General features: G+C 42.0%; 1 protein-coding gene across 7 annotated transcripts in view; it reads left to right on the forward strand.

The window, feature by feature from the left end:
- Positions 1–12,606, forward strand: part of EVI5 (ecotropic viral integration site 5) — a 279,915-nt gene that overhangs the window by 133,996 nt on the left and 133,313 nt on the right. For all 7 annotated transcript variants that reach the window (XM_068239795.1, XM_068239797.1, XM_068239798.1 and 4 more), the window contains 4 exons: positions 3,408–3,533; positions 4,676–4,819; positions 9,096–9,185; positions 12,305–12,402. In XM_068239795.1, coding sequence (XP_068095896.1) covers positions 3,408–3,533; positions 4,676–4,819; positions 9,096–9,185; positions 12,305–12,402 — 458 coding nt within the window. The remainder of the gene's footprint in view (positions 1–3,407; positions 3,534–4,675; positions 4,820–9,095; positions 9,186–12,304; positions 12,403–12,606) is intronic.

The raw sequence follows: 12,606 nt of genomic DNA on the forward strand, positions 1-12,606 counted from the left end.
GCCCGGACTTGTGCAGAAGCAGGATCAGCCATATACCGGCTGTATCCTGCTCTCAAGTCTACCGGCACCAATTTAAAATGTATGCCACAGAGGAGGTACAGGGGACAGAGATGGCACAGTGTTCCGACTTAAAGCGGATCCGAGATGAAAAACTAACTATAACAAGTACGGTAACTTGTCTATATATCTTATCTAAAGTTTAGATATTTTACACCGCATATCTAGCTGCAAACAGCTTTAATAGAAAATGATTATTTCTTCCTGTGATACGACAGCAGCCATGTTGTTTGTAAACATTACACAGAGGTAGGCTTATCTATATCTTGAGCACTTAGCCTGTGACAAAAACCTGATCCCCCCTCCTCCCCTCTGCCTCTGAAATCAATGGCTAGTAACACCTCCTCCTTCTCCTGCCCAGACTGAGCTCCCATGAGCCCTTGCTACTGCCAAGGCTCTCTGAAAACCTGTGGGTGTGGTTTATTTAGTTTATAGGGAATTAGAGTATTAAAACAAAAACAAAAAAGTATTTAGCTTGAGGAATGCCCTATAAACAATAGGAAAGGAACACAATTATGCAATGAGTAAAAGTTCACCTCAGATCCACTTTAAGAGCGAACCTATACTCCCTATCGTGTTCATTAACCGGAGACTACCTGTATAGCAAAATGAAGGCTGTAATAAAGTATTGTGCTTTGGCAATTATGGCAATAATTATTAGAGGCAGAGGATCAGCAGGACAAGCAGGCAATTTGCAATAATTTAAAATTAAACAAATATGGCGGCCTCAATATCCCTCTCACTTCAGGTTCTCTTTAATAAAGTGTCAAATTAGAACTGACTGGTGCCATTACTCAATCATTAACCCTTAGACTGCTGCAAATATCTATAGGTGTTCGTATCCATATGCCACGGCTTTTTTAAAAAAAACTATTTCCGCTTGCAGTGGATGTCTAGGCATTTTTGTGTCCCCGTATTCCTTTGCCTTGAGTGTCTAAAAGGCGCTTAGTACAATGTTTTCGCTCAGTGCCAACCTTCTACTTGAAATGTGCAAATCTAAGCTGATGCATAAATATGCAAATGTTACTATAAATCTATGCAGCTTGAATATGGTCATGTGAAATACTTTCACTGCAAGATTTGATTAGTCAATTATGCAATGTATTTTCATAATTAGTAGAATTTTGTATCTTGCATAATTCTGAATCCTCTCAGATTTATTTGCACTGTAATAACAATCCAACTGACGAATTTAGACTTTGGTACATGTAGACTTGGGAACAAAATTTAAAGTGAACCCGGGGTGAGAGGTATTTGGAGGCTGCCATATTTATTTGGTTGGCTGTTGCCTGGCAGCCTGTTGCCTGGTAGCGAGACATTGTCTCGCTACATGAAAAAAACATTTTTTAAAAAAAAAAAGGTATTTGCTGCCCCCTGGCGGATTTTAACAAACCGCCAGGGAGGTTAAAAGGAAATAAATATGGCAGCCTCCATATACCTGTCACCTCTGGTTCAATTTAATAATATCAATAAAAGCATAGCTGGCACTGGTGTTTAACCACTTTCCCCTCCACTACAGTATATCTACGTCAGCTGTGGCACCCTCCAAGCCACAGCGACGTAGATATACTGACCTACTTGCAGCGCTGTTGTGCAGGAACAGGTGCGCTTCAGAGCACACCCCCCGGCACTGTCAGCTGCCTTACTAATTGGCAAAAGGGAACATGTTCCCTTGTAGCCAATTAGTGACCCCCCCGCGGATGAATGATCACCGCTGTAGCAAACAGCGTGATCATTCATCTTTCCCCCTCCGTGGCCAGATCGTAAAAAAAACGCCCCTGCAAGACGAATATCTTACCTGAACTGGTTCCTGCGATCATCCTGCAGCTCCAGCCTCCATTCTCCGCAGTGCACTCAGCCCTGTGACGCTGAATATCCGGGTCCCGGCTTGATGACGTCATCAAGCCGGGACCCGGATATTCAGCGTCACAGGGCTGAGTGAAGAGCGGAGAATGGAGGCTGGAGCTGCAGGATGATCGCAGGAACCAGGTAAGGTGAGATATTCATCTTGCAGGGGCATTTTTTTTTACGATCTGGGGGGGGGGGCATAGTGATAAGGGGGGGGGGGGCACATCAGGCTGCCCATAACAGAGGGTGGGGGTTTAAAATCTGAAGGGGGGGGGGGTTGAAATTATTATTGGGGCCCATCAGGGTAATGGGGTGGGGGATTTTATAATGGGGGGCACATCTGATGGTCCTGAGGGACATAACTTAATGCTGGGGGGCACATATGCAATAATGGGGCGGGGGCGCTAATCCTGGGGGCACATCTGGCTATAATGGGGAACACTGATCCTGGGGACACATCTGGCTATAATGAGGGGTGCTTATTTGGGATATGCAGCTGTATAAATATATGTGGGGGGTCGCAAATGCGGGGGCATATCTGGCTATAATGGAGGCGGATGTTGGGGGGCACATCTGGCTATACTGGGGGGGGGGTCTGATACTGGGCACACATCTGGCTATCTATCCTTGGGGGACTTAATACTGATTTACCTACTGTAGCACTTTGTATTTTTTACTAGAATTGAAGAAAACCTGAGAAATGATGCAATTTTAACGTTTCCCCTCTTTTTTCCCACTAAAATGCGCAGAAAAAAAAAAATTCTCGGGACAAAATATCCCCCAGTGAAAGTCTAGTTTATCCTGAAAAAAACGATATGTACATCATTTACGTGTTGTGAGTAGGGATAAAGTTTGCTGATTGAATAGGGACATAGCTAAAACGTCAAAACTGCTCTGGTCAATAAGGGGAAAACAAGGTCTGGATGCGAATTGGTTAATTTATGTGTATTAAAAAAAAAAAAAAAAAAAAAGTCTGGCAGTCAGGTGTTCCTTGCACTGGACTCTATATGAATTGGATCTGTGCCATGTTCCTATGAGGAGGGATTTGTCTACACACATTAATATACTGCAGGCTTAGCATGGCACTTGAATTCTACTGATAAATTGTAATTTATAATTAACCGCTACACCCAAGGAGTCCCTGTTCCTCAGTAGGGATGGACAATTAGTTGATCCAGAGTTGTGTAAAAAAAAACAAAAAATTGTATGCAGCTTTAAAATGTATTGATCAAATACCACCGACGTGGAATGCGATTGTTCCTTTATCACGCATAAATTTATGTATGAAATTTGTTTAATCCTAGATCAACTCTGAGTTATTTACATCTAATTGCCCATCCTTATTCTTCAGTATCCTATATAAGCACAGTATCTTTGGGGCACTACCTCATTGACTTCCTATAAGTATAGGTTCATGCGTAGGTATACCGTATTTGCCATTTTGAACCAACCTGTTTTTAGTGACTGTTTAAAATGTAATCAGCCTGATTTACATCTTGCAGATGCCAGAAGAGGAGGCTTTTTGTGTGTTTGTTAAATTAATGCAAGACTATCGACTGCGGGAGCTGTTCAAACCCAGCATGGCTGAGTTAGGTCTCTGTATGTATCAGTTTGAATGCATGATTCAGGTGAGTATGACGACTGCTGTTTTGCTTTCTTGCATGTGTTGGTAAAGCTCAATTTACCATTGGTTCCGTTGATGCACTTTTCATTGTCTTAAACAAAAACATCGCCATCAAAACACGTGAACTATGAGAACACAAAAAACAGTAATGTTTTTATATGTAAAAATTTATTTTTACCTTTAAAAAAAAAAATGTACTGCTTTGCCCCCTTTGAGTTCCCTGTGACCATAGAAATGTATTTAATTTGATGACTTCTGACCTGACAAAGATAATAAAGGCAGTGAGATTTGAGCAGCTAGCAACACCTTGTGGTAAGCTGGAAAATGGCATATGCTAACACAGTTGTGACTGAGGAATGTTTTTTATTACAATAATAAATGTGGGTTCAAAGCCACTTTAAATTGCTTGACGTAGCCTGAAAGAGGTCAGTGATTGAACCTATCAAGGTAATTCATATATGGATGTATCCAACAATAGCAAAGAATCTGTCATCTCAATATGTGTGTAATATGGGTGCTTGTGCTTTTGCTGGTGGTGGTACAGCACTTACTCTGTGCCATTCCAATTGTGCACAATCTAGGCAGGCAGTTAACTGCCAGACATTGCAAAGCCTCCCGCAGCGGTACAGAGCAGTCTTCTACCATTGGTCAAAGATTGCTATGAAGGCAACAGTGCTGGAACGAGGAGACCGTAAGAACGGCAAGGTTCTATAGGACCCAATGCCTTTCCTCTCCATTAGATAAATGTTTTTTTTGAAAATTCGCTTCAGCATTGGCTTGAGGAAGTGGGCTTAGAACCACTAAATGTTTTGCCTGTGCACATTTTTCTTACAATATTTCCAGTGTTGTTTGAGAGGTAAGCCAATCTTCTTTCATTTTATTTTATTGGTAAGAAGTTTTATACCTTCTGGTTTCCTCTTCTCTATTTCTATATAATTATGCAGTTGCTTGCGTTAATTAAATTCAAATCTACAGTACTCCTTTTTTTGTGGCTGTTTTGGTCAGCTGTGGCAGCCAGTGTATTTTTATCTAAAATGTAATTAGAGGTGGTAATGAGAAACTTTCTACAGCTGCTTTGGTAATGTTGTGACCTCACTCATCTCTGGACCTGTGATTGTAAACCTCTTGTGTTTTCTTCTCTTCCAGGAGCATCTTCCAGAGCTTTATGTGCACTTTCAAGCCCAGAGTTTTCATACCTCTATGTACGCGTCGTCTTGGTTCCTAACTATTTTTCTAACAAGTTTCCCACTACCAGTTGCCACAAGAATTTTTGATATTTTTATGTCTGAGGTGAGAAACCAAACATGGTACTGTGGCTTGTAAAAGATGAGAAAAGGGAGACCGAGAGCTCAATATAGTGTAGTATGTTGTATAAATAGAGAAAAATGTTAAAAGTAAGTATTATACTTACAAACCTGGGTTGCTCTAAGGCAACCACTGTATACGCAGGTGGGGAGATTAAGCCTGACCCCACTCAGGACTAAGATGTCGCTCTCTGTAGATAGGAAAAGAGGGTATATCACCCTTCCACCAAGGGTGGACAACTTAATATGCAAGGATACAGAGGCGCCAGTAGGATAAAACAAGATAAAAGGTTTAAAACGGTTTAGGTGGCGGTGGTGGACCGTCCACACACAAACAGACAAAAAATCGCTGTTGATTGTAGAAAAAAAATTCACAATTTATTCACATACTCCTACATAAAAGTGCAACGCGTTTCACGGGCAAACATCCCGCTTCATCAGGCAATAAACGAACGGAGTATCTCACAGCTCTGAGTATATTGATAGCTCGTTTATTGCCTGATGAAGCGGGATGTTTGCCCGTGAAACGCGTTGCACTTTTATGTAGGAGTATGTGAATAAATTGTGAATTTTTTTTCTACAATCAACAGCGATTTTTTTTTTTGTCTGTTTGTGTGTGGACGGTCCACCACCGCCACCTAAACCGTTTTAAACCTTTTATCTTGTTTTATCCTACTGGCGCCTCTGTATCCTTGCATATGGTACTGTGGCTACTCTCCTATAAGATGAGGTAGGACGACAGAAATAGGACAGAACTACTGAATGTTTACAGAGGAGACATCTTTGTTGCATATTACAGATGTAGAATGGTCCCTAGGCTTCTCAATTTTTCAAAATTAAATGCTTAATGTAGGAAGGAGTGATGGCAAGGCTAAAGAAAATGGCACTAGGAGTGGATGGTGTACATCCTCTGGTGTGAAGGGCAAGTCCAGTTATTGATAAACCCACTTTATCTTATCTCTTGTGACTCTCATGTGGGATAGCTCCAATGGGCTGACATACGGATCATGTTTTCCCATTATTATTTAGGAAGGACAAAAAAAAAAAAAAAAAAAAAGAGATCCAGGAAATTATAGACCTGTAAGCTTATCAGTGGTGTGCAAACTATTCACGGTTTTCTAAGAGATTCTATACAAGGCTTCATAGAGAATAGTCTAATTTCTCATCATCAACATGGGTTTATTAAGGACAGGTCTTAATGTGACTAATATGCTCCGCATTTATGATATGATGAATGCTAATGCGGATATTGGAAATGCTGCCAGTAGATGTGATATACTTCGACTTTGCAAAGGCCTTCCACACTATTACCAATAACAGTCTGGAGCAGAAGTTGAGGAGAGAAGGTCTGGGGAAGAATCTTTGTGCATGGATAAGAAACTGGCTAATGGACAGAAAGCAAAGAGTTGTGGTCAATGGATCATATTCAAAATGGGTAACTGTTAACAGTGGGGTTCCACAGGGGTCAGAACAAGGACTAGTACTTTTCAATGGGTTTTTAATGACTTAGTACAGTAGATAGAAATGTTGCTATTTTTTCAGATGATACAAAGCTGTGCAGTGTTATCAACACACAGGAAAATAGTAACATATTGCAAAATAATCTGCATATGATGGCTATATGGTCAAGTAAATGGCAGAGTAAATGGTAAATGTTGGAAAATGTAAAGTCCTGCATCTTGGTCGTACCAATGGTCAAGCTCCATACAAAATGAATGAGATACAGTTGGGGGTAACATCAAACTTGCAGAGGGACTAAGTAGTACTGGTTGACAAAAAGTAAAAGAAAAACATCTTATTCAGTGCCCAACAGATGCAGCCAAAGCAAATAACATTTTGAGATGCATTAAAGTGTAAATAAAAACTCAGGTTGCTAGCATAATACTGCCCCGGTTTTGTTCTCTTTTGTGGACTCATCTGAAGTATGGGATACAGTTCTGGGCACCACATTACAGGAAGCATATTGCAGTTTTGGAGGAGGTGTCGAGAGGAGCCACAAAATAGATTTGGCAAGATTTGAAGATTGTATAATTAGAGGGCACCTTTAGCTACATACAATATTTAATTATATATTTCCCAAAATTATCTTTAGAGATTGGTTTTATCAGCAGTTTTGGAATGCTTGCTTTACTGACACAGTGCTTGGCTGAAACTATACATTTGGTATCTGTGTAGACAGGGATGGGGTAGGGACAAGACAAAAGGGGAAGAGCGCACTCAATTTCAAAACAATATAGATGACAAGCCTCTTCGTGGAATATTCTCACCTCTATAAGTTGCTGACTCGCCCGTATGGGTTGGTTAGTGTTAGCGCTTTTGTCCCTTTGTAGGCCAGGGACATAGGCTCTGGATACAGTGTTGCCGATCGCCTGCTGTATACTTTTGATCGCAGAAACAAAAATATCCGTGCGCAGCTCCACACACACCACACAGTCCTAGCAATGCTGCCAATATAAATTGATGCCCAATGTCAATTCACAAATTTCGAACACAAAGTCTATGATGATCAGCGCAATGTGAATTCCCAATCTGTTCAAAGTAACTTGTAATCTTCTCAATCCACCACCACACCGCTTGTGAGATCACTCACCAGCTCCTTAGATCATAAGAAATGATCATATGCGTGCAGTCAAACAATCACCAGCCCGTCTGGTCATATGTGGGCTCTTCACTGCCGCCTCCTCAAATCCTCATAAGTAAAAACATAAACACGCTCCACATAGCATAATCCCGTTCACTTAAAAATTAATTGTATTAAAACATCAACTGTTACACTCACATGTCACAAATGTATGTCTATGACAGGCATACAAGTAAGCGCAGGGTTGGTTAAGGTAGCGGGCAGCGTCCGGCCGTTTACTCCACGCAATACCGCCGTCCGACTGGCATCTGCGCACTTCCGCGTGAGGGATTGCAGAAGTGCGCGGATGCCAGTCGGACGGCGGTATTGCGTGGAGTAAACGGCCGGACGCTGCCCGCTACCTTAACCAACCCTGCGCTTACTTGTATGCCTGTCATAGACATACATTTGTGACACGTGAGTGTAACAGTTGATGTTTTAATACAATAAATTTTTAAGTGAACGGGATTACGCTATGTGGAGCGTGTTTATGTTTTTACTTATGAGGATTTGAGGAGGCGGCAGTGAAGAGCCCACATATGACCAGACGGGCTGGTGATTGTTTGACTGCACGCATATGATCATTTCTTATGATCTAAGGAGCTGGTGAGTGATCTCACAAGCGGTGTGGTGGTGGGTTGAGAAGATTACAAGTTACTTTGAACAGATCGGGAATTCACATTGCGCTGATCATCATAGACTTTGTACTTTTGATCGCAGGATAACTCCGCCTTGGTACTTCCAAATGTGGTCTCCAAGCTGGCTGATACTTGTAGTCCTCCCGGTTTGGGGATAGGTGGTGGTGGAATATGCGGAGTAGTAAAGCAGAGAGGTGAAGAGGAGGAAATGGATATGCGGCACAGGCGACTAAGCGCCCAGTGCCCTTTGTAGCCAGGTATATGCAGCCTCACCTGTGGAACGGCAGGAGTGGTGTACTGGCTGGTGGGGCACACGTGCCGTGGAAATAGGAGAGGGAGAACTAAGGTATGGCGGCCCATAGGGGAAGAGCTGGTGCGCTTGCAGGTCAGGCACTCTGTGCTGCGGCAGCTATGTGAAACCGACACGCAGATGAGTGCTGTACTTCAGCGCTCCAAGTGGATGTGGTTGAGCAAAGCAAGACACTGGCACGCTAACTGGAGTTGTCACTCACCGCTGCATGGGCTGATCTCAGATGGTCCTGCAGATGAGTATTCTACTCCAGCGTGCCAGCAAGATATGGATTGAGCTTCTATGGAGAGGCTGTAGCACTCGGCAGCACTGGGTGGCCAAGATTTGTGCAGAGAGAAGTGCTGATAAGGTATGCGTGCATTAAGGAGACACAATGTGTCTGCATTAAAACAGAAAAATGGGTTTATTTGGCAACGCGTTTCAGGAGACCTTTCTCCCTTTATCAAGCTGACAAAAAGTTTTTGTCAGCTTGATAAAGGGAGAAAGGTCTCCTAAAACGCGCAAGCAGATTTAGCATTGATCAAGGACAGTTATTTTAAACACACTCCGTTCTAAGTACACTACCACATTGATCTGCTAATAGTGAGTGTTAGGTAATTGCATGTAGGTCATTTCAGCTGTGGCTGAAGTGAACTGCAGCCGTGTAATACTTTACACTTATTGTGATCCAAGTCGTGTTTTTCTCCCTCCACAGGGTTTAGAGATTGTATTCCGAGCAGGCCTCGCAGTGCTTCAGATGAACCAGGCAGAGTTAATGCAGCTAGATATGGAAGGCATGTTACAGGTATGTTATGTAAAAACCTTGGTGTTAGATAGGTGTTGTTAATCATGCTGAAATGTTGCCTTTATCTGCAGCATGGTGATGGCGAGGTCACCTAGCCGGTAAAAACATAAAAACAAGGAACACCAAGAGCCCCAATAGTGTAATATGTACTGGTAAATGGTTACTAGATAGAGTAAATATTAATACTCACAAACCAGGATTACCATTAGGCAACCACTGTAAAGGCAGGTGGGGAGATTTTCCTGACCCCACTCAGGAATAAGAAGTTGCTGTCTGTAGATGAGAAAAAGGGGGTTCAACCCTCCACCCAGGGTGGACTCAATATTATGCAGGAGAACAGAGGCGCCAAAAGGATAAAAGGAAGCTAAATGAGCTTAAAAACCAAATTCTTGGTAAATAGAGGAGGTAGTGGTGGACTTGCCTCCTCCAAGTAGAAACACGACGACTGTAGTAAAGACAGTCAATATATTTTATTTATGAACTCCAAATATGCAACGTGTTTCACAGGTTTGATCCCGCTTCATCAGGCAATAACATTGCCTGATGAAGAATTTGGTTTTTAAGCTCATTTAGCTTCCTTTTATCCTTTTGGCGCCTCTGTTCTCCTGCATAATAGCCGGTAAAAACGCCAGTGAATATGTCTGCTCCATGTATGCTGTGACTTGGCTTGCAGTTTTCCTCTGTAATAAATATACAGTATTTATACAATCCAGACCTTCACTCCTGTCTGTCCTGGAAAGGAAACTTATTGCTGTACACTTTGTTTAGCACATTTATTTGTATTCTGCAAAATCTCATATCCAAGATAGGCCTGGTGCACACCAAGTGTTTTTGGTAGCGTTTTCAAAAACCCTGCCGCTTGTGAAAACGCTTGGCTTATGCATCTGAATGGGATGGTGCACACCAGCGGTTTGAGGTTTTTAGCAAACCGCAAACGTGGCTCCTGCAGCATTTTTGCGGTTTGCAGATGCGTTTCTGCCTCAAAGTAAAGTATAGGAAAAGCTCACACCGCTCTGAGAAACGCTAGATCAGAGCAGTTTTACAGGGATTTTTGTTACAGAAGCTGTTCAGTAACCGCTTTACTGTAACCATTTATAAAATCTGCTACACAAAAATGCTCCCAAAACGCTAGGCATGTTTAGAAAACCCCTCTATACATGCTTAGAATCGCTCTGAAATCTGCTTCAAAAAGCTCTAGCGTTTTGTGGATCTGCTAGAGGTTTTTGGTGTGCACTGGGCTGTAGCCATAGGGTAGTAAGGGCCTATTCACGCTGGGGATCGCAAAATCGCTAGTATGCTTTAAATTACCCTGGAGCTTTTCATAGCGCTAGCGATTGCCGGCGATTCAGAAATCTGTGTAAAATGCCTGCAAACTGCACCAGTGTGAATGAGCCCTAAAGCCTTTTGCATGTGCTTGATGAGCAGCCAAGAACCATCTCTGCTGAAAATCTAATGCAATAGCAGTTGATTATATCCAGCTCATCAACTTGCTGAAGAGTTGTCGATAAAAAAAAATGGCTAATATGCTACTTGGGAGTAGGTACAGTCAATGAGATGAAATAAATTTGCGAGTTGATGCATAATTAGGCAATTTTTTATGCAAATGCATGCAGCCTGAAAATATACAAATGGAATCACCATTCTTCTCCATTTTCAAGCTGCATACATTTACATTAACAATTTGCATAATTCTGCCTCAACCTAGAATTATTAGCCTCTTGTTGACCATCCGCAGTATGGATGTGTTTTGGCAGGCTGGATGTGTGAGTTTGAAATCTACTTATGAGAAGCTTTGAAAATGAAAAACAGATATCAGAAAATAAACCAGATACTTACCTAAGGAGAAGGAAGGCCGTGGGTCCTGTAGAGCAGGGCTCCCCAACCCTATCCTAAAGGCCCACCAACAGTACTTGTTTTGCAGGAAACCACAAACATACACAGGTGAGGTAATTCGTGTCTCAGCAGAGCTCATTCACTACCACAAAACATGCACTGTTGGTGGGCCTTGAGATCAGGGTTGGGGAACACTGTGTATAGAGCCTTTCCGGTCCCCTCCATTAACTGCTGGCTCCCCCGATTAAATCCCCTGATGAGGGAGGATTCAGAAGTCTTTGGGACCCGTGTGTTCCCAAAGACAGGCGGCTCTGTACTGTTCCTGCGTGAGCGTGCTTGTGCAGGCGCACTACAGAGCTGCCTGTCTTCGGGAGCACTCAGGCTCTCAAAGACTTCCAAAACCCCCATTCAGCGGCGGAAAGCAGTATTTGACCAATTTGGTTGGATACTGCTACCGGGGAGCCAGCGCTGGAATGCTAGGAATGAGGGTTTTTTTTTTGTTTTGATTTTTAAAGTCTTTTTCCACTGGAAACTACTGCATAGTCAAATATTGGCAAGTGAGTCTCCATGTCAATTCAAAGCATCCACATTTGCCGCTGTTCACATCCTGTAACATGAAGGACTACATTAAGTATCCATTAAAAGCATATTTACTCGCTTTACCCTTCTACTAAATAGAATTGATGAAATTGTACAATCAAGATAGTATAATTGATGGGCTTTTTAAAGGTAGCCATGCTTGCATAGATTGCCACCCAATGTGGGAAGCAGATCAGGCCCTCTCTGATCTCAATCTGGTCTGAGAGGGATCAAATCCCCCCCCATACACTGAACATCCTTGGAACTGCAGCACTGCACTGTTCGATTATAGTGCAATGTTGTGGACTGTTGATCTACCAACGCATTCAAAATTTTCCCTGTGATTGTAATTTCTTTCTATTTTTGCAGATAATTGAATAGTTGCTTTGATATCTGTCTGTGGGGATCTTCTATCTGAGATGTCCAATGCATGTGTTCACACTTCATCTAGACAGCCTTGGTAGAATATGAGAACATGCTTTCTCTTGATTATATCGTTTTTGCATATTTATATTATGCATTCCTATAGCACCGACACATTTTCTGCTGTGCTTTGCAGCGCTCATTGAACAAATCACACCTCTAACTATACCTTGGGGCTAAGAATGTTCTGTATGCTAGCAGAGTTATACTGTTACTTTTAAAATAATTTTCTGATTTGTAAAACCAATATTATAGCTATAAAATGTATATCATTTGCCTTCCAGCACTTTCAGAAAGTCATTCCACATCAGTTCGATGGGGGTCCAGAGAAGTTAATCCAAGCAGCCTACCAAGTCAAGTACAATGCAAAAAAGATGAAAAAGTAGGTTAATATAGGCCCAGCATAATTGTTGACATTTTTTATATAGGCCCAGCATAATTGTTGACATTTTACAATTTAAAAATGTTGGGTTTTTGTGTGTTGTTCAAGAATGAAGTTGGGGCTTTTACAGATTGATGTATATGTTTACACCATTTTCGTTTTGATATGATGAAAAGTAATGGATAAATTGGTCTCATTGGAGAG

Source organism: Hyperolius riggenbachi, chromosome 6 (genome assembly GCF_040937935.1).
Source record: "Hyperolius riggenbachi isolate aHypRig1 chromosome 6, aHypRig1.pri, whole genome shotgun sequence".
Taxonomy (NCBI): Eukaryota; Metazoa; Chordata; class Amphibia; order Anura; family Hyperoliidae; genus Hyperolius; species Hyperolius riggenbachi.